Here is a 23158-nt window from a genome sequence, read left to right as displayed (position 1 = left end):
TTTCCGCATTCAGGAACTTTGTAGTGCTTATTTACCAGCATGCATGGCAATGTGCTTTAAAAAAAAAACAAAAAAAAAAACAACCTTAAATAAAGTCTACTCCCTGTTCCGTAGACATAGCTCAGTAGTACGTTATTATTATTATTATTTTATTTACATAATGTGCACGTATTACACTTATCTGACCAAAACATATTCCATATTTTGGTGCCTAATACAATTACAACCAACAATGTCAGCAAACTTTTTTTCTTGTACATTTTTATGCAAACCTAATCCAGTGATGTTTAAATAAATTATATATATATATATATATATATATATATATATATATATATATATATATATATATATATATATATATATTTCACATTTATCTTGACGAATATACCAGTAGATTTGAAACACTTGCTAGGAATGTTCCATTATGTTGGTTCTGGTTCAGTAAGATACATTTGAGGAACAGCAATCTGTGTATTTGTATTGAATGAAGGCGGTAAATCACAAAGAGCACAAATAAGTTGTACACATGCATAAGCATGTTTTAAAGAAATTACTTTCTTTTTGTTAATCAAACTTGAGAACTGTGCACTTCCCTCCCATCTTGTCCAGCTCCTCCAAACAACATTGCCTACTGGCATCACCTGCTAAGAGAGGTCACGGCCAAGTCTTTAATTGGCTGAAGGAGGACATTCTGAAATCTGTAATGGAAACCACTCTGCAAATTACTGAAGAATATCACCCTGTCTTCGGTATAAATACGATTTTGGACACAAACCACACTCTTTTGAGCAAGATTATAGATGGTGTTTTTCTTTATTATTGTATAACATTTGTGAATTACCAAGGATAAAACAGGAGTGCAGCCTGTTATAAGAACAATTTATGAAAGAATATTTAAAACATTTCTATTTATTGGTATATCAATTTCAGAAAATTATATCTTTTAAATCAAATTTAAAAATGTTTCATTCTTTATTCTCTCCCTCTGCCAGGAATTCATTGGATATGTAACGTATAGTGTTCACAGCTTTGAACTGAAGTTCTGAGATATTCGAGGAGACTGAGTGTAATGAGTGATCAGTCTGTCTGCTTCTCTCCAGCCGGACAGCAAGGCACCATGGGTAGTTGAATAAAATGACGAATGCGTGGCTTCTCCAGCAAACATGACCTGCAAAGGCTAAAGGAAGACAAAGTTTATTGTAAAAGGTTTCAGTATTACATATTTTTGAATCAGTCATTTTCATAGGTCAAGAGTTCCAGCTTGAATTTAGAAGACATTTTTGTCAGGAAAATGTATAAGGGGGTGCCACCTACTGTTGCAGCATTTTCTATGAATTGGATGAAGACAGTAGACTAAGGGTACTGTGGTATTGGTACCATAAAACATCCACTAGAAATGCAAGTTGTCCGAAATACAAGGGATATTCAATATGCAGTTAAGATCCAGTTAAAATCTGAGCAGATATAGAGTGTGATACGTACTTACGGACGGGCAGATGGGCATGCTCCTCTACATATGCCCTGATTCTGATACTCAAAAAAATAAAGACTTTCATAACTAAGTGGTTCTCTCATTACAAGTAAAAACGTAATTCTGAAATATGGATTGGTTACTCATCTAGATATTCATACATGGTATTCCAAACAGAAACCCAGTACCTTTGTATCTGTTTCTTGCAATGGGAGTGGCTGTACAATGTTTTCTATGTCACTTCCTGAGCACCCAACTGCCACATAGCTGTAAGAACCTTTAGTGTATGGGTCGCTGTGCCATTTCGATTGAAGAATCCTCTTTGGGGTAATTGATGGATTTCCTAAACAGTGGACAAAAGTGCTCGATTAGTGGACACCTTAATGGAAGTATTTAATACTTTACATACTTCTTGGTACTCTATAACCTATTCACAGTATTCCCTTATTATTTCTTTATGTGCCTTACACATCTTTTTTTTTTTAGGACAGTTAAATAATGAAAGCCTGTTGGCCTAACCATGAATAAACTTAATTTAAAAAGTACTGAATCATGAAATACCAACGGAGCACAAACAATGAATAATTAATTAACCACCTAGAAAATCAATGGATGAGATTATGCCTAAGTCATTCTGTTGCTCGATTAACAGATGTACTGTAATTAAACAGATTTAAAGGTGGAAAGCTATTCATCTCAATAAAGCCAATGTATTGGTCAAACTTCAAAATAATAATTCAAGGACCAATGCAAAAAAAAAATGAATCAGTAAGTTACCTGAAAATTTGCGAATGACCTCCGTCATGTAGTTTTTAACTTCTGTATCGGAAAGGGTCTCCATGTATTCAGATTCATGGCCTGCAATCCAGCCACAGAGAACATGACCATATCTAAGTGAGGACAAATTATATATATAAATAATACTGTTAATACTAAGATTTCTCACAAATGACAGGAAAAAGACACGTCAGTAATTTGCATGTTTCTGGTTAATACAATCTGTGCCAGAGTGCTTTCCTGTGCCTTTCCACATACTTGCCTTTCAGGTGGATGCAGGACTGTGAAACCAAAGATTTTCTTCATCCAGAACTGATTAACATCAGGCTTCACATCAGCTAGGGGAGTCTCATCCTCCCAAATTAGATTAATCACCTCACAGTCAGGCTCCCAGAAGGGCTCCTCAAACTCCAGAAATATTTTATTATTTGTCCCAAAGCCCATCCTTTGAATAGAGTGCACTTTACTAAGAGGTAGTGGAGGCTTTATAAGTGTCTCATAGTGCTCTTTGAGATAACCTAAAAAGACGGAAGAGCAAGAACAAGACAGCATATTATTAAGCCCTGTCAGTCATGTCTAGATGCTAATTTAACTAACAGAAATGATCCCACTTAGACAAAACACTTTCTAATAGTAAAACAGCTGCTGTCTTGGATGTATTGTAAGAAATATAGTTTAGAACTTTAGTTCGGGACGATGGACAATTCATCTAATTGAATCCAAATTGAATAATTACTGCAAGTATAAATAACCTGTTTACCCGTCCTTCCTTTCGCAACCCACCACCCGCCCCCATCTCCTACTTTAAAATCCTAAGTGTAGTTCTATGGGGGTCTCCTGCTTTGTCCAATGGCCAGGTAGGGGATAAAGTCATTGCTTTGCATACGTCATCAATAAGGTTTGTTTATCTATATAATGTAAGTGTCCTAAATCTCTTACCTAATGGAACAGTGACAATGACATGGTTTGCTGGGATAGTTTCTCCATTTTCACATTCCACTATCACAGGGAATGTCTGCTCTGGAGAGTTTGCACCTCTGAATGACCCGTTCCAGTGGACACATTTAACTGGGTTGTTGTACGATACAATGCCTTCTGGTAGTCCTTTCATCATGGCATCTATAAGACCTTCATAGCCCCTGGAAGAAAAGGATATGCCTTTTTGGAAAAGATTACTTTAGTGCCAAAGTGATAAAGGCACAAACCAAAAACTTGTCTACATGGCTTTCTTGTAAGTTTCACCTTCTTTTATTAAGTTTTTGAAGTTTTAGAACTTATGGAACTGCTTAAATGATTAATTAAACTAATTGAAAATTAGGTTGGAAGCTTTGGGAATCAAACCAATTCATCCCACTACAAAGGAGATTCTAGTATGGCACTTACCCAGGAAAAGTGCAATCAAGGCCAGGCAGTGTTTTGTACCCCCCAAAAGCTCCAAGTCCTACCAGATCCATACTATGAGTTCCACTGACACAGCACTCCAATTTCAGCATCATGGTCAGCAAGGCCAGTTTCAGTTTTTTGGTTTCTGCATCATCTTTCCATTCCACAACATGTTTAGCAATTTCCTTCTTTAGAAACTCCCCAACACTGGGGTAAGGCTCCTTTTCAGTTTGGAAAAACTCTCGACTTTTTTCCAAAAGATTCAAGAAAAGTTGACTCACAGGCTCTGTTAAGTCTGGTGTGAGTTTCTTTCCAGAACTCGAGTAAAAAGAAGATTGGAAAGAGGGGTGACCTCCTACATCAAGCGCCTGGTTTTCCTTTGACATGGCTTGGGCGTCCAGCAGCCCGTGCTCACAGGCCAGCTGAAACACAGGGTTTGCTTTTGATGGACCATGGATCCAATTGGCTCCGATCTCCACTATCACATTTCCTAATTAATAAATAAATTAATAACAGTAACCAAAAAAAAAAAAAAAAAAAAAAAAAGCAGCAAAAACATCACACACAATCGCAATAAAAGATTCCAGATGAATAGGTTGCAACACAGACAGAAATTACTCTGTAAACAGTTTGATCTGCTTTTAAAAATAAAAGCCTTGTTAACTTGAAGTGCTCTGTCACACATAGTCATGTTAGTCTTTTCCTAGTTGAATAGACTTTCTAAGAGCCAGATTCCTGAGGTTAGGCTGTGCTATGATGTTACTGTCACCTGCTGGATTCAGTAAGTATGTCCAATAAACAGGGGTTCACATAACTGGTATGCAGGTACACATGTGAACCAATAAAGAAAAATGCAGACTTCCATATGTTCCATATGTTCTTTAAGACGCAAAGGCGTACTGTCAATACATTTAACAGGAAAGCATTTTTCATAAAGGCAGCAAGGGTGCTCACGCTTGCAAGATGAGCCATACCTGCCTAACCGCTCGATTTTTCCCAAATACAGGGTCTCCGGGCTTTGTCAACGATCTCCAGGAGGGTTCCAATTTAACTACCATCCCTATCATTGGCTGCGTCAAGTTTTCATTAAAAAAATTGAGTGATAGGTGGAACCACTCCAGTTCATACATAAGATCAATAATTTTATTTTAATGGGCACTTGAAACAACCAATGATAGCAGGGATCTCTATTAAGCCGTCCATTCAGAGAAGCTAATGTATTCAACACCACTAACAAAGTGACAAAGTGTTTGGGTTTTTGCTTTTGAATCCTCAGGGTGACAATATGGCGGTAGGATATTGAAATAGAGAATGCATGATGATTTGTTAAAAATTGTAATAACCAGCAATCCAGACTCCTACTTAAACATTCAGAAACTATTGTTGTGATCTCTGACACTGCCATCTCAATTGTTTGAACTGTCGGAGGAGGGGGAGCTAGACAGCGACTTGGATGATGACTGCTCATTTTGGTGCGTACCAAACCATTTCTGCTGGTACTTACATGAGAAACTAATGATACAAGTTATGTGAACCCCTGTCTATAGACTATCATTTAGTAGAGGATAACAACCACTGGTTTAGATCATTGGCTTTCATCCCCGCTTATAAATCGGCAAATTGCTTATGTCTGAACTGTTTAACCACCATATCTGTGTTGTTACAAGCCATTGCTAAGTTGTGGCCTCAACTGCACTTTGTAATGATTGCTTTTGAGCTTGCCTGAAGTCATTGATATAATTTGCAAGCCTAGTTTGCACTAAGATCTTAAGATAAGGAGCCTTACAAATACCTCGTTTCCACGATTACTATTCCCATACCGTGTCAGCATGGTACTTAAACAGCACAGTAATGGAAGCATGCCAAGTTTTCTCCACAAAATATATAAATCTGTGTAGATAACAGAAATGACGCATAATGACACGTAACCATGGTAACACATGGTATCGAAGACGTGTCAAGATTGATATGTTGAATCGTTTTTCTGGGGGGTTTGTTTTTTAAGCAATGGTTTTAAATTTTTATAAACACTTATAGGAAAAAAAATCGTAAAAGACAACGTAAAGCCCGCTATAGAAGATTTATATTATTACTCAGAACAATATTAAGTTCCCTTTCAATTCGAAGATGACTACCAACCAATACTTTTGGGATATACCTGCCTTAGGTAGGTATTTGCTGGCATTTTTGTCGAAGCTGCCAATAGGCCGCTCCGTGGAATGATGTCCTCGGTCCCCCCTACCAAGGGAATAAGTAGACGTTCTGCGGAGCTCACTTCCTCTTTTGCCTCTCACCTACGATGAGGAACGCTTCTGTGTCACTAACCAGGGAATGTTTGTTTTTCTCGAAAACAGATCTTCTGAGTCGACTGCAGTTCCCTTGCATTCGTGCGGAGAGCTAGCTTGCTGCTCTCGTGGAATTAGTGGCTCCATTTTGAGTGTCTTTTTCCTTCTTCTTACAGTCTGCTTCGCTTGTGTTGGCTGTCTTGGCTGAGTGTGACTGCCTGTGCAGTATTGGTGTGTGCGTGTGTTGTCTTTCAGCCTACACCTTCAGGGACAACACTGTTCCTCCGCCGGGGCTCAGCTTGCCGCCCTGTAGTTGAGTGACTGTCGGATGTCGTTCGCGCAGTTTGGGCAAAAAAAAAAAAAAAATCTAAAATCTAATCAGCCATGTGTACATCCATCGGGTCTGCCCTGCTGTCAAGTAGACCTTGTCGACTGCCTCAGCCTGCCCACCTTGGTGCTTGGGCCTTCAAAAAAAAAAAAAAAAAAAAGTGTGTTCTCCCTTCTGCTCTCGCCCGCACCAGCTTCGGCCTATGTGTCTCCCCTTGTGCATGCTGCACGCTGAACGTGGCTGACTACAAGCAGTTGGCTATGCACAGCTGCATTAGCTGTCCCCGGTGCTTCGGTACCTCGGTGCACGCTCAGCCCTTGGTATATCGATGCCTTGGTGCACTTGGTGCACACGGTGCTCAGTGTACGCAGCACACACGGTACTTCGGTACCTAGGTGCATATAGCGCCTCAGTGCTCGGTGCATCCGGTGCGCATGACACTCTGTGTTTCGGTGCCTCGCTGTGAATAGCGCCTCAGTGCTAGGGACACACGGTGCACTTTGTGCACGTGGTGCTCGGTGCATTCGGCGCACATAGCACCTCGGTGCCTGGGACATGCGGTGAGTGCACTCAGTGCTTGGTGCGCACGGCGTTCGGTGCACAAAGCGCTTCAGTGCTCAGTGCACTCGCTGCAGACGGTGCTCAGTGCATGTGTTGTGCAAGGTACTCGGTGTGCATGGTAATCAGTGCACACGGTGCTGTGGTGCCTCAGCTCACATATCACCTCGGTGCACGGCTCTCTATTCACTTGTTGCACACTGCACTCGATGCACACCATACTCAGTGCACTCGGTACACACGATACTCGGTGCACATGATAATCAGTACACAAGGCATTCGGCACACATTGTGCACTTGGCTCACATGGTGCTTGATATGTGCTGTACCCTTGGTGCTTTGGTACCTTGGTACACGCAGTGCTTAGGCACCCCGTGCTTACACTAAGTGCAAGACGGTGTGTAGTGCCAGGGTCATACCCCAGCTGGAATGTCTTGGTTCCATGCCCTAGAGAATGGACGTACATTGTGTGCTTTGTGCTTGGGTGCCCAGCACGCCACTTCAGCCCTAGGGGATGAAACATTCTGCGACATCTGTGTAGCTTTCCAGCCCCAGGTGCTTCGCAGAAAACTTAACAGAGCCATGGGGATCGAATGTTCATCCCCTGCGACCGAGCCGTGTGAGGTCCTAGGAGCCCTGGTTCCCCTCATCCTCCAACTGTCCCAGAGCCCCCTGCAGGATATCCCCTGCGCGCAAGCTCAACCGCCACCCTCTCGCAGCCAGTCCCCGTCTCCACAGTCGGTGAAGTGAGTCAAACGATCGAGACAGGCGACAGACATCACGAACCTGAATGCACAAATGGCCCCGGTCCTGGAGCTGTTGCCTTCAAGGGCAAGCCCTGGGCCGGAGCCTGGCAATCCTGGTGGTTGCTCACAGACAGCTATGGCTGTCACAGGCGAGGGTCCCCGATGCGGATCCGCTGGGTGACCTGAGGCGCCGCCTGCAAGCCACCACGACAGCGGGCAATGGGACCCTTCCACGAGGAAGAGGGAACACAGGGCATGGTGCTCCCACGCAGCAGTGCTCCAAAAGACAATTCTAGGGCCGTCGCCCTCAGCAGCCGCCCCAGCATGCTCTGCCCCGGCCTCAGCAGGGGCCCTGAAGGTTTGCGGCCTCAGCCCCACCCCTTTATACAACATCAGCTGCAATACTGGTGCAAACGCACCTCAGACTCCTGGGTGCTCACCACCGCGCACACCGATTACGCACAGCAGTTCTGCGTGGGACCTCGTCCCTTTCGAGGGATCACGGTTACATCAGTGAATGACCCTCTCCAGGCTTTGGCACTAAGGCAAGAAATAGAGAAGCTGCTTCTCAAACAGGCCATCCGTCTCATAGAACACACCTCTCAAAAAAAAGGACAGCGACCTGAGAGTCCTCAATGGGTTCTTGAAGGAAAGAAGGTTCCAGATGGTCACACATCGCCACATCTTCCAATCTGTCTGGGCGGACGATTGGTTTACAAAAGTGGATTTGAAGAACGCGTACTTTCACTTTCCTTATTCGCTTCGCCTTTCAGAGGAGCGTATTCGAGTTTTCCGTGCTGCCTTTCAGCCTCTCCTTAGCCATCCGCACCTTTTCCAAGTGCATGGATGCAATCCTAGCATCCTTGCTACTGCAAGGGATCAGGGTGTTGAACTACCTGGACGACTGGTTGATCTGTTCCCAGTCGCATGAAGGAGCAGTGGTGACAGTCACAAACCATCTAGTGAGACTGGGTCTCACTCTCAACGGGGCCAAGAGTCAATTAATACCGGTGCAGTGTACGGTCTTCTTGGGTCTCCGGCTGGATTCCCTCACCATGCAAGCCTATCTGTCAGAGTAGAGGCTATTCAAAACTGTCTGGCCCTGTTTCAACAGGGGTCCACAGTGCAGCTACTGTTGTGTCAAAAACTATTGGGTCTAATGGCCACAGCCTCATTAGCTATAAAACTGGGGTTACTGCGTATGCGCCCTATTCAAGCGTGGCTCAATGCCTTTCGCCTACACCCCAAGCAAGACAGACACTGTCGGCTGATGCTGTCTAGCTCATGCTGGGAAGTCCTACGCTGGTGGAGACAAACCCCTCTCCCACCTACATGAAGGTGTAGTGATGGGGGGAAATACACAGCTGTCAAGTGGTGACGACATACGCATCCAACCTGGGTTGGAGTGCGGTCTGGGCAGGCAGAGGAGTCAGCGGGTCCTGGACGGGCCACTGGACATCCCTGCACATAAATATGCTGGAGCTCCGAGCGGTGCAGCACAGAAGAAAATCTCTCACTGCCATATTTGCAATATTCCTTATTTTAAATTGATGTCTTCTTGTCTAAATGATACAGCAAAGGTTATTGGCTACACCAACATAGGAAATACGTAGCTTGTGTCGTATTTTTAGAACACGTACCAATTAAAATTGGTACAAGTGGTAATTTCTGTGCTGTTATTGGTCCAAATGAGTACAGGTAGCGAATATTTGAAAAGTGTACTACACAATGCGTTTTTTACCCAGATGTACTTCCATAGCAGAGTGTTTTGAACATACGCTGAAAACACTCCCCGTAGTGGAGTGTGTGAGTGCACTTCTTTTAGTGCTAGTACGGTAGGTTAGCGCGTTGCTAGGATACACACTTCAGGTCTGCATTCACGTTGGACAAGCCAAATCAGAAGTAGGCCTGGGGCCCGTTTCATAAAAGCGATTTGCGAGGAATCGCAGTAGCAGACACATCGCAGGTTGCAAAATGCACTTCATAAAACTTTCGCAGGGCTGTGATGTAGCAGGTTTTCCCCTGAAACCTGCGAGTGCTAGAGGGCAGCCGCAAGTACTACTTTTCATTGCAAATAGTTTTAGTAGATGACAAGATGGCCCTCATACTACTAGCTTGCCGTTGCTATGGCAGAGAAATAAGAAGGGAAATAGTATTTAGGGACCGGGCAAATCCTCTTGATGCATATACTGATGTAGAATTAATATCCAAGTATCGATTGCCAAAAGCGGAAATAATGAATATATGCGGTTTATTGGACAATGAACTAAGAAACCAAACACATAGAAATATGTCACTACCTGTATCACTGCAAGTCTTGACTGCTAAGATTATATGCAAGCGGTCGTGTTACAAGAAGTAATTGGTCGACTGTCATGGTTTAAGTAAGGCTACTGGGCAGCAGTGTGGAGTAGTGGTTAGGGCTCTGGACTCTTGACTGGAGGGTTGTGGGTTCAATCCCCAGTAGGGGACACTGCTGTTGTACCCTTGAGCAAGGTACTTTACCTAGATTGCTCCAGTAAACACCCAACTGTATAAATGGGTAATTGTATGTAATGTGAAATAATGTATAATGTGATATCTTGTAACAATTGTAAGTCGCTCTGGATAAGGGCGTCTGCTAAGAAATAAATAATAATAATAATAATACTGTTTCTAGATGTGTATTTAAAGTCTCTAAAGCTTTGTGTAATCACATTGTGCAAAGTGTGCAAATGTTTAGTTATTCTTCACAGCGCAATTTAAAATGCCAACAATAAGAATAGTATGCTATTGTTTAGAAAAAGAAAAAAAGACATAGACAAGACTGAGGTTGTTATGTTGTCTATTGTGTAAATATCTGTTAACAGTAATGAACAACCATTGTTCAGATAAAATTACTTCTGTTAAATATAATATTATTATTATTATTATTATTATTATTATTATTATTGGGACATCTGATGCGGACGCACGCATATTCTTTTCAGTTGTTAAAACCTCAAGTCCATTGTTTTTCTTTTTTTTTTGTAATCGGAAGTGTTCAAATTTGAATACAAGTTGTGTCTTTTTGTTTAACTATTATGCACAACAATGTTTTTAATTATTGGATCCTCTTAAATAAAAAAACGGATGTTTTTTTCTTTATTTTGAAAAACAAAACGTCAATGCATCGATTATCGATAATAAATGTCTATACGGTAATTGACTATGAAATTATGCTGCCGATTGCACCACTACTGTACAGATAAATCGCTGTTTTTTAGCTGCTGCAAATCTGTAACTTTCCCTCTGTCTCTCTTCCATTTCAATATTAGCCTTGTGAATGGCCAAAATGCTTCTCTTTTTTGGTGGTTTACTGGCATTTTTGTATGTTTCGTTACCCGTTTTCGTGGGCAGGTTCTGCACTGAATCTGCGCAGAATGGTCTCCGTGGAGGCACCCATTGGTCAGATGCTGCACAGAATCTGCACAGAATGATCTCGTAAACGCATCCTTGTTGGCCTATAGAGTAGGAGAAATACTAAACAAATCCTAAGAATAAATGTAAACGTATTATTTAAACATCTTTATATGGTATTGAACAATTAAGCATACGGCAATACACTGAACCTGCTATGCTAGTTCCAAGCTTAATCGCTTGCTACACAAACACATCCACCGGCGGTATCATACACAGTATCAAATACGAATCCAACCCAAGCGATTTTCATTTGAGCAATGTTAAGTTTCAAACGTAGCCATTTTAATTAAAAACAATCATTTACATGTAAATATAACAATAATTGAATTTGGTTAGCACTTTCTTGTCCTCGGGGTTTCCTTCAAAGACAAAAAAAAAAAAAAACAACTCACCGAATGTAGTCGTTTTAATCCTTCCGCCACTTCTTCCAGTAGCTTCGATTATTTTAATGTTTTTAAAACCGTCTTTGGTGAGTTTTTGGGCAGCTCCTATACCTGCTATACCACATCCAATAATCACAATATGTGAATCTATGCCCTGGATTTTAGCCATGACAACTGACTCAGGAGCTGCTTTTCTGATCTGCAGTTCTGTATTTACCTACACACTCAGGGCCAAAGATCAGCCACGGGTTAAGCATACGTGCTCACGTTCAGGCTGTGGGCTGTGCCAAATTATTTTTCTGTGCTAGGTCAAAGCGCTTTTTTTTTTTTGTAAAGCGTAGGCGTATAATGTTTAATAAAAATATGTATATAGTTAAAACATGAAGTATACACACCAGAGGAACGCGCTTGTCTTTTTATTTATATAGTTGATTTATTTTATTAATATGAAGGCCTATCTGTAATAAAAACGAAATAAACTATGTTTATTCCAGTTTGCTATTCATTTTCCAGCTTGTTATTCGTTTCTACAGCTTGCTATTATATTTTTTCTTCTGCTTTTTTGCAAATAAAAAACAAGATTGTAGTTTTTCCGCGTTTTTTTCAATTTTCGAACTGTAGATGAAAAAACGAAAAAAACAATATTTTCAGTTTTCCAATTTCTGAAAATGGTAATTATATATATATTTGGGGGGGGGGGGGGGGGTGAGCTGAGCTGATATCTATAAAGCGCACGGTAAAAAAATATATATATACTTTGAGGAAATGATGAGCGGCTCACCTCTTACTAACTCCAGTCTATCTCACCTGGAAACTTGCCTGTCACTGAGGCTGCAGACCGTGCAAGCCCCCTGATCTATGGAGCGCCATTTGTGCCAAAACTATCCAGCCGTTAGTTTGTCAATGTGTCAATGTGTTTGTCAATGTGTTTGTCAATTCGTGAAGTGGTCAATTTGTCCAGCAATTAGTCCATACATTTGTCAGTTCATACAGTAATTCATAAACGAATGAATGAATGAATTAATTAATTAATTGATTGGAAATGTGCATGTCCGTACAGCCTTTTGTATTAATGAATTGACAAATAATTCACGAATTATTAGATTAATTAATAAATACATTTATGAATTACTGTATGAATTGACAAATTTACGGACGAATTGCTGGACAAATTGACCAATTCACGAATTGACAAACAAACTGACAAACTAACGGCTGGATAGTTTTGGCACAAATGGCACTCCATACTGATCAGTCACTGGCAGTTCATACTGCTTTTTCCACACTAGACAGCCAATGGGAAGGCTCCCTGTCTGCTTGGAGGAATCACAAGCTTTCCTATTGGCTGAATGCAAAGGATTTGCGGGCACCAGTAAACTAGTCACTATCTGCAGCCCCCAATCACAAAAAAAGTAGAGACACATCTAGGTAATAATATAAAAACATATATAATATGTTATCCTTGATCTAGGGGAGGCTTTTCAGGTTTGCAACAGCCCACATCACCATGGAATGTAGTTCCGCCCGGGGTACACTGCCTACTTCCTGACCGTCTTGCTATTAGTGTTTCCAGCTTTCTATTAATTACTGTGGCTCCTTTTGCGACACTGCAGGGAATAGCTAACCGAATAGGTTACTGGCTTTTCTGACCTATTTCCAGAGGAGCTAGAACCACCAAACTTGGCATGTGAGATGTACTCGACGTCACCTACAATTCGGTACCATTCATATCGCTGTGCCACCTATAGGGGCTCTGTGGCGAATAGCTAACCGAATAGCTAACTGGCTTTTCTATTAGAATGCGAAAGTAATGACTATTACTTAAAAGTTGTTACATTAAAATCCACTGTCAAATCATTAAATACAAGCACCTCTATGCTGTATTTTTTAATTCTTATATCAGAATAATGTGCCAGAGCCCTGGGGGAGGAGGATATTGCAACAGTAACACAGGGACCCAATTACCACATGCATTACACACACGCAAGTACAATGTGGGACAGTTACTTTGTTAAACTCCTTGACAATTTTAAATACCTCTATTAAGTCGCTTCTGGCTCTCCTTCTTTCTAGGCTGTACAGATTCAACTCTTTCAGTCTATCTTCACAAAATTCTAGGTGTGGTCGTACCAGTGCATTGTATAATTTTAATTTAACTTCTCTAGATTTGAATTCAACTGTCTTGAATATATAACCTAACATTCTGTTTGCCTTTTTTATAGCTTCTCCGCACTGTCTAGTTGGCTTAAGAGATTCATCCACTACTACCCCCAAGTACTTTTCATACATTATTATTATTATTAGTTTATTTAGCAGACGCCTTTATCCAAGGCGACTTACAGAGACTAGGGTGTGTGAACTATGCATCAGCTGCAGTCACTTACAATTACGTCTCACCTGAAAGACTGAGCACAAGGAGGTGAAGTGACTTGCTCAGGGTCACACAATGAGTCAGTGGCTGAGGTGGGATTTGAACCAGGGACCTCCTGGTTACAAGCCCGTTTCATAGCCTCCTCTATTTCATTACTATTCATGCTGTACTTGCCTCTAATGTTTTTGCTCCCTATGTGCAAGACATTGCATTTATTCACATTAAATTTCATCTGCCATGTGTCAGCCCAATCTTGAATCTTGTTTAAATCTCTTTGTATTATTAAAGTTGCTGATTGGGAGTTGGCTACCGCTCCCAGTTTTGTGTCGTCTGCAAATTTGCAGTTTACTGATTATGTTTTGGTCCAAGTCATTTATACAGATGAAGAATAGCAATGGTCTCAATATTTATTCCTGTGGTACCCCACTTGTTACATTACTCCAGTTTGATGTCTGGCCTCTAATTATAACTCTCTGCTTCCTATCTTGTAACCAGTTATGAATCCATGCTTGGTTGTCTTTAGTCACTAAATTACCACTGCTGTCACGTAAACTGACTTCCTCTTTCAGTTTCCTTTTAGCATTAACATATTGAAAAAACCCTTTTGGGTTAAGTTTACTATCTGACACCACTTGTCTCTCTAATTTCCCTTTTCACTCTCCTTGTCTGCTTTTTAAGGTCTCTACATGCCTCTCTGTATTCTATCATATTATGGTCACTTATTTCTAGTGGTTCTATTACCTGTAAATTGTGTATCCTTGCTTCATTGTTTGTTAATACCAAATCTAGACATGAATTGTATCTAGTCAGGGCATTCACCATTTGTGATAACAAGCAATCTTACAATAACTCTATACAGCAAATTTGCCAGTGTTGGATTAACTCTAATAGAGTTGAAATCAACACTTTCGCAGTGAACATATGGTCCCAATCTGTACAGATAGCGTGTAAAACGTTAATTCTATTGGAGTTGAATAGAATTAACTCTATTAGAGTGTTGTCGCAATTTATATTACTGCACCTATGCTATAAATATATACATTCCTTTAAAAACATAGCATGGGCACATATTAAATGTTCTTATAAAAAGTTTTATAGGCCTAATAATCAATAACCAGTCAAAGTATTGAAAATATTGTTTTATTTAATAATCCAACAGGTTACATTTGCCTCTTTTTGAGCTCCAAGCATTGACAAAACAAAATCATACAGAACCATATAATTAGGATGCCATTATGCAAAGGGTTTCCTTTCACAAACCAATAACACCAATACAAATCATTGCAGATATGTTTAGATCACCTGGGAATCTACCTGGTTATACATATTATTAAAACACAATATTTAAACTGTCAAATGGCCTGCAGTGTTTAAAATTACCCAGCACAAATACAGACAATTTCTCAATCCTAAAAGCATTTTAGCCATCATACAGGGCCCTATTCTGACTCGATTTACATGCCACAAGTGTTCATTTTCCCCATACATGGTTAATCTACAATGCATAAATACTTATGCAGCACAAGTTAAGTCAGAATAGGTCCCATAAAGAAATGCTCACAATATCAAGTTACTGAAAAGGCTTGTTCCTTTGATAACACAAATCAAACATGCGTTTTCATATGCTCAGATTATATGGCAATATGGGACTATAATACCTAATGTCATCTGATCCATATGAAAACTGTCTATCAAATGGCTTGTAGTATACAAGATCATTCACCTCAAATACATAGTGTGTCTGCTGTTTTCTCCTCCATCCTAAAAGCATTGAAGTGCTCATGAAAATAAAGTCACAATATCGCTGGTTACTAAATAGGCTTGTTCCTCTTTAAATATGATATTATTGATTTTTTTTTAAGCTAGCATCTCAAAGCTAGTGCCACACAACCAAGCCTTTGTGATACTCTGTTCCATAACACTTCATCCACTTTGTTGTGAAAATATAAGAATACTTACATTACATTTTTCAACAAGAACTAAACATCCCTGCATTCCACTTAGTAATTCAGACCAAATTCAAATCTATGAAAGCTGAAATGTTCCCATTGGTATACTACATAAGCCTGATGTTTCTTTACCAATGTTTTTGAAATTCTTGACTTAAAAAAATTGTTTGGCTTTAAATCTCATACACCACCTATGTAGCAATGGTCCGATCTTCCGAATGCACTGTGGATAGTGAATAACAATATGATGTTTGGGTAGTAAGTTCCTATCTTTTAACATGTTGTGATGATGACAAATCAAATGCTTTAAATAAGTCATACCATCGGTTATAATTGGGGAGAAAACAATATCAACAAAAAATCGGTAGAAGTAGCTGCAGTAGGTTCCAATATTTGTAATTTTGTTCAACAAGATCTCCAAACATTAGAGGAACATTGCGTAGCGAGCACCAAGTTTGAATAGCATTCAAGACCAAATCTTCGCTGTCATCATCCATTTTTAATCCACTAGATTAAAAATGTGAAAAACAAGAGAACATCCTAACTGGCCACATTTCAGATGCAATAATTTTCCAGGAAATAAACCATGTTTTAATTGTATATGTTTGCTATGGGAATTGCTACTTTTGTGGTATGATTTACAAACAAAACAAATCAATATTTTTGGTCTCATAGGCAGAATATCTTTTCAAAATTTCTCTATTCTGATTTTTCTGGTGTTTAACAATCTTGCTCCAAGTTCTCCAACTCTTGGGTTTTCGTTTGCATTTCCAACATCCGTGTTGTAGATGGTAGTTTGGATGAAAGTGTACAGACAAGATACATTCATTACAGTGTGCTTTGAACAGTTCATCAAAAGCGCCAACTGAACTTCGAGCCTTACATGGAATGGCTTTCTTGTTGATGACTATGAAGCATTTGTGGATGGTGTTTTTTCATGTGCCCACATCAGACAGCAAGCATGGCTGATCACAGCCCTCAGTGTTTTCAAGATGTTTTTCCAAACTGGTCTCCACCTACAACATTAAAAAGGGAAGAAATACTGACATTGTATTCAATATATCCCTAAAATCTGGCCCTAAAATAATGAACATAAAAGATCAGAACAGCAAGTAATAAAGCAGCAAGTCAACAGTTTACAGTGCCTTTCATATTTTACACCATATTTACAAGCTGTACTTATAAATCACCTACATGTTTGGGGTGCTCCTTTTAAAAATACCCAACTGAAATAAGGACACATTACAGAGAAAAGGTTTCATATTTCACTGCACTTTAATCTTTAACAATCTCCTGTTGAGAGGAGCATCATTATAGGGATCATCCTCTATCATACAAAACACAATACAGCAGCTTTTAGTAACTTTTTTGAAGCTCACCAGATAGTCAGTAGCTTGGTTGGCACTAATTTTTGCAGACTAAATTTGGCTCCTTGATGTTGGCAACAGCATCAGTATTGATGACATATCATTGTCCCACCCTGACAAAGAAGGGTGAAAAGCCTCAAATACACACATAATAAAACCTTTGGAAGAAACTTCCAAATGTCGCCTTGATTAAAATCTTGACCCAGTATGCACAACTTGTGCACTGACCAGACAGCATGACAAAATCCTGTTCAATCTGAAATTAAAGAATCATAATACATTTAACTGAACAGAAATTCAGCTAGCTTACCTACTGTATAAAAAGGTAAAGAGAGAAAAGGATCAAATGTAATTTGCAAATGTAAAACTTATTGTAAGACTGCATTTAATTCACTGTTACATGTATTTGTAAATGCAAGTAAAATTATAAGTCTAAAAAGAAAAATAAGTTAAAATACACTTTTGAGTTAAGTGTGCATACCAGGACTTGTGTGTCCAGAAACAGTGGGAACACCTCTATGACTCCAAGACACTTCTGGATCATGAAATTTGAAGGTAATCAGATGTTGCTCTCATTTATTGCTGTATCATTTGTGTGTCGGATGAATGTTTCAGAAATGGCTTCTCTGCACCGCTCCCCAGTCAGCTGCTCCTCATTCAGATATATTTCTCGCTGTACTCTTGGCCCATCTTTATAATCAGTGCTGGCTTTCCTGGGTTGCCACCACAGAATTGCGCTGAATTGTTTTAATTCTCCAGGCTAGATATCCTGATCCGCTATCTGCATCATAGTAACGATCCTAAGAAATTAAAAGAAGATGTCTGTTTTAATTCTGACACCAAAATAAGATCTGACAAATTCTTAACAATAAAAAAGTATGTCAATTTACAAAATGTCAGTTTAAGTATATTAGCTTTACTTGACCATTTTAAAAAAATTACTTTTATCAGAGAGAGCAAAAGCAACTTTTACAATATCTTACTTACATATCCATTTTTTGAATATGGCTCCAAGTACGGGAACAAAGTCACAATTCCTAAAGCAACATGATCTGTACATCTAGTGGTGGAATGCTCCTGTTAAAGAATATATAAATGATGAGACATCATACAAAAAGTAACCCCATGTGGATATAAGACATGAAATATTAATGTATTTAATAGAATACACTGTGTATATTATGGAACATTAACAATTGATCTAACTTTGTTTACTATTTTGGAAGCTGAATTATCCATATACTTCTGTCATATCTGCCTCTGGGTGCTGGCTAATAAAGTCTTGTTTTTTGCATATTCATCCATGACTGTCAGCACCTGGTTTACACTGAAGTATGCAACTAATCACCTGAAAAAATAAAGTATAAATGCAAAATTAACATTAAAAATTAACATTTTAAACCCTGAATCACAGAAAAAGTGGCAAGCACACATGCTGTTAGCATAGTTCTATCAAGAATCCAGTGTGTCCTAAATTTCTTACATTTTAAATTCTATTTGTTTTTTATTTAGTACATTTAGTTAAACTGAATGTATTCTGCCACAAAGCCAGTTTCTAAGTGGTGTTAAGCCTACTTGTTTTGCATGTTCAGTGCCACAGGCTTTTATCTATGAGCCTAATTTTCTTAGATGATGTTAAGCCTTCGTTTTCCTCCAAAATGAGTGGCATCCGAGTCATCAGATGCAGCAGATGAAAATGAAGAATCTAAAAATGGAGCACTGACTGCAAATTGTGACTAAAAAGTTAAAACATGCGATTACTATTTTAATGCAAGAGTGTAACTTTATTAAGTATGGCAATACAAAAAATATTTGGTTAAGATATTCTGCACTTCCAATTAAACATTTTAGAGATTTCTACTCTATTACTTACCATCAGATTCTCATTCTGAATTTGACTGACCCATCAAGTAGTATGACTTTTGTGGACAAAGGTAGACTTAAATATAGGCATTTCAGTTTATGAACAATTTGGTTGCACTTTGTTGTTTGCTGTGCAGTTTGTAGTGTAGCTCCCCCTGGCTCTATTGTTTCTGCCCCACCTATGTAATATACAGATTCCATGAATGTGACAGATAAGAATGGGCAAGTTTTTAGTCATTGCTATCTTTCATGTAATTGAAGCTCATTCTTTAAGTTGTATATTATTATTATTATTATTATTATTATTATTATTATTATTATTATTATTATTATTATTATTATTATGTATTTATTTATTTGCTTAGCTGGCCAAATAGATATGGTATAACATAATTATTCATAACATTTATTTGCACAAGCTTTTTTGTTCTGTTGTATGCAGACAGGTTTCAAAGTGCTTGCCTCCCTGAGGCTTCACGCGACTCAACAAACCTAACCGTGATGTCATAGGCTGCCAAATAAGGAAGATCCACGCAGTAGTGACAACTGGATGCGTAAATAACAAACACAGCGGATGAAAAAAAATTAAAACAAAGACCGAATAACTAGCTCGTTATTTTGACATTTAAATTTAATTATAATTTTGACATTCAATTATAGAGGAATTTAAAGAAAAGGATATTGTGATTTTTACAGATTCTCTAAATTCGATACAGGCATTAGAATTTGAAACAGTGGCGGCGAACTGAACTAAGCTGCACTTAATGCTAATGTACACACATTATATACAAATGATATGCTAAACAGTATCGTGTATCCCACAATGCTAATCGATCATGGCAGAGCCCATGGAGGAGCAGCGAGCTAGCGCGGTATTCTTGAAAGCCTTCTTAAGACAAAACGTAAGAAAGTTTTAAGAAAATAGTTAAGATCTTCCTAAGATTGTTCTTAAGTTCAATTCTTCAATTTTTCTTCTGTCGTCCAAAATTTCTTCTTAAGAACGTCTTAAATATTGTCTTTAAAAAAAGAATCCTGAGTAATATAGGCCTAAGGCAAACTGAATTTAAAATACATGTATTGTGATATAGCTAAACACACATTAGATTTTAATTTATGTATTTATGTATTTATTTATTTATACCAGTATATGTATTATAGTGTATTAATATCCCCATCTTAATTACATTACCAGTTCTATTATAGAGATCAGAATCTCTTAAAAACTGGAGCTATAATTACAAAAATTATCACTATCCACTGAATAGTACTAAAATAGTACATGCATGCCCAGTCATCTATTTGTAACACATTGGGAGCAAATCCTTTTCCATACACAATTACACAAATTTCCAGAAAAGGCCTGCTGTGGTTAAAAACTGTAGATCAGGGATTTAAAATCCTGGTCTGTCTTGGTTTTTGTTCCAACTGTACCCTAAATTACTTAATTGGTACAGTTGGAACAAAAACCAAGAACTGGACACCAGCCCTCCAGGACCACGATTGGAGACCCCCTTGCTGTGTAGACAGATAGACTATATTATCCTTGCTTTGCCCGCTCTAGATGGCACTGTAAATTTTATCTGAACAGTTTCAACTATAACAAACATTCTCTTTCAAGGTTTGGCATTGTATTTATTTATTTTTGAATTTGTCTTAATCCTCACAGGGATTACACCCAATCTATCGTCGTTGCTAAATCATAATAATCGCATTAGGATTCTGAGAAGGGACGTTTCCTGTTGGATTTTGAGTATCCTCCTTCAAACAAGAGGCTGATTTGTAATATACTAATTTGACTACATTATGGCTTTATATATCTGTCCAGGCTTTCACCGTTTTATATCATGGGCACACCTGCAATTTTAGATGGGAGTTACAACTTCTTTTGTAGAAAACATAATTTGGTGCATATACAGTACACTGGCCTGTATAGTCATGATTGTTTACAGTATGTGAATAAACGATTACACAAATAGATACTAGAATATCATTGTGTGCACTCATATTACATATTAAAAGCGTCTTACAAAAATCACTGAAAACGAAAAGCATACCTCTAAATTAGATGTAAGTGTACTTAAATACATATATATATATATATATATATATATACAGACGTGCTCAAATTTGTTGGTACCCCTCCACAAAAAACGAAGAATGCACAATTTTCTCTGAAATAACTTGAAACTGACAAAAGTAATTGGCATCCACCATTGCTTATTCCATATTTAATAGAAATCAGACTTTGCTTTTGATTTTTTATTCAACATAATATTGTAAATAATAAAACAAATGAGACCTGCACCTGTTAACAGGTAGTTTGGCCCACTCTTCCTGAGCAAACTGCTCCAGCTGTCTCAGGTTTGATGGGTGCCTTCTCCAGACTGCAAGTTTCAGCTCTTTCCATAGATGTTCAATAGGATTCAGATCAGGACTCATAGAAGGCCACTTCAGAATAGTCAAATGTTTTGTTCTTATCCATTCTTGGGTGCTTTTAGCTGTGTGTTTTGGGTCATTATCCTGTTGGAGGACCCATGACCTGCGACTGAGACAGAGCTTTCTGACACTGGGCAGTATGTTTCGCTCCAGAATGCCTTGATAGTCTTGAGATTTCATTGTGCCCTGCACAGATTCAAGGCACCCTGTGCCAGACGCAGCAAAGCAGCCCCAAAACATAACTGAGCCTCCTCCATGTTTCACTGTAAGTATGGTGTTCTTTTCTTTGAAAGCTTCATTTTTTCGTCTGTGAAGCTGATGTGACTTGCCAAATAGCTCCAGTTTTGACTCATCTGTCCAAAGGACATTCTCCCAGAAGGATAGTGGCTTGCCAATATGCATTTTAGCAAATTCCAGTCTGGCTTTTTTATGTTTTTCTGTCAAAAGTAGAGTCCTCCTGGGTCTTCTTCCATGGAGCCCACTTTCGCTCAAAAAGCGACAGATTATTATTATTATTATTTATTTCTTAGCAGACGCCCTTATCCAGGGCGACTTACAATCGTTACAAGATATCACATTATTTTTACATGCAATTCCCCATTTGTACAGTTGGGTTTTTACTGGAGCAATCTAGGTAAAGTACCTTGCTCAAGGGTACAGCAGCAGAGTCCCCCAACTGGGATTGAACCCACGACCCTCCGGTCAAGAGTCCAGAGCCCTAACCACTACTCCACACTGCTGCGATCAGAAACTGATGTACCTTCACCTTGGAGTTCAGCTTGTATCTCTTTGGCAGTTATCCTTGGTTCTTTTTCTACCATTCGCAGTATCCTTCTGTTCAATCTGGGGTCGATTTTCCTCTTGCGGCCGCGCCCAGGGAGGTTGGCTACAGTTCCATGGACCTTAAACTTCTTAATAATATTTGCAACTGTTGTCACAGGAACATCAAGCTGCTTGGAGATGGTCTTGTAGCCTTTACCTTTACCATGCTTGTCTATTATTTTCTTTCTGATCTCCTCAGACAACTCTCTCCTTTGCTTTCTCTGGTCCATGTTCAGTGTGGTGCACACAATGATACCAAACAGCACAGTGACTACTTTTCTCCATTTAAATAGGCTGAATGACTGATTACAAGATTGGAGACATGTGTGATACTAATTAAAGAAACTAATTAGTTTGAAATATCACTATAATCCAATTATTTATTATCTTTTCTAAGGGGTACCAACAAATGTGTCCAGGCCGTTTTAGAATATCTTTGTAGAATAAGCAATAATTCATCTCTTTTCACAGCTTCTTTGCTTTAGTCTATGACATACCAAAGGCATGCAAGTATACATGATAAAATAGCTTTTAATTTCATCACTTTTCAGGAGGAATGAAGCATATATATATAAACACAACACAATTTTTCATGAGCTACAAATTCATACAAAATCATTACATTGATATCAATGTTAAATATTTTTATGTTCCAAATGATGTAACTCTTCAGATCAGTTTGCACATTCCCAGGTATACGAGTACAGAATTAAAACCCATGACAACATGAACACATGTATTGTACTATACAAAAAATAACAATGAACTCTAAGTATAACTGCAATAAACAATTGAAGTATATATTTTTAGAATCAATGGATTTACACATAACAAAATGCCAAGGACCAAGTTGCTCTCAAGCTCTGTCTTACTTCCTACTGTTTGTCTGGGAAAGGAAATAATACTTATTCACATCATTTCTCTTTTGTCTGGAAGTCACGTTCGATCACAGTGAAAGGCAGGGTCATCACTCCC

General features: G+C 38.9%; 1 protein-coding gene across 2 annotated transcripts; it reads right to left on the bottom strand.

The window, feature by feature from the left end:
* Positions 1 to 797: 797 nt before the first annotated feature.
* Positions 798 to 12211, bottom strand: LOC117416104 (peroxisomal N(1)-acetyl-spermine/spermidine oxidase-like). Of its 2 annotated transcripts, none has more exons than XM_059026337.1 (7): positions 12157 to 12211; positions 3635 to 4124; positions 3191 to 3390; positions 2514 to 2769; positions 2252 to 2364; positions 1663 to 1817; positions 798 to 1180 (listed from the first exon to the last, which is right to left on the bottom strand). In XM_059026337.1, the coding sequence occupies exons 2-7, from the start codon at positions 4018 to 4020 to the stop codon at positions 1025 to 1027; spliced, it is 1266 nt and encodes a 421-aa protein (XP_058882320.1). In that variant the 5' UTR covers positions 4021 to 4124; positions 12157 to 12211; the 3' UTR covers positions 798 to 1024. The 2 variants fall into 2 exon arrangements, with proteins under 2 accessions (XP_058882320.1, XP_033883051.3); XM_034027160.3 differs by lacking the exon at positions 12157 to 12211 and adding an exon at positions 11385 to 11980.
* Positions 12212 to 23158: the final 10947 nt, after the last annotated feature.

This window comes from Acipenser ruthenus, chromosome 7 (genome assembly GCF_902713425.1).
Source record: "Acipenser ruthenus chromosome 7, fAciRut3.2 maternal haplotype, whole genome shotgun sequence".
In the NCBI taxonomy this organism is placed as follows: domain Eukaryota; kingdom Metazoa; phylum Chordata; class Actinopteri; order Acipenseriformes; family Acipenseridae; genus Acipenser; species Acipenser ruthenus.
This window is presented reverse-complemented; position numbering and strand designations above follow the sequence as displayed.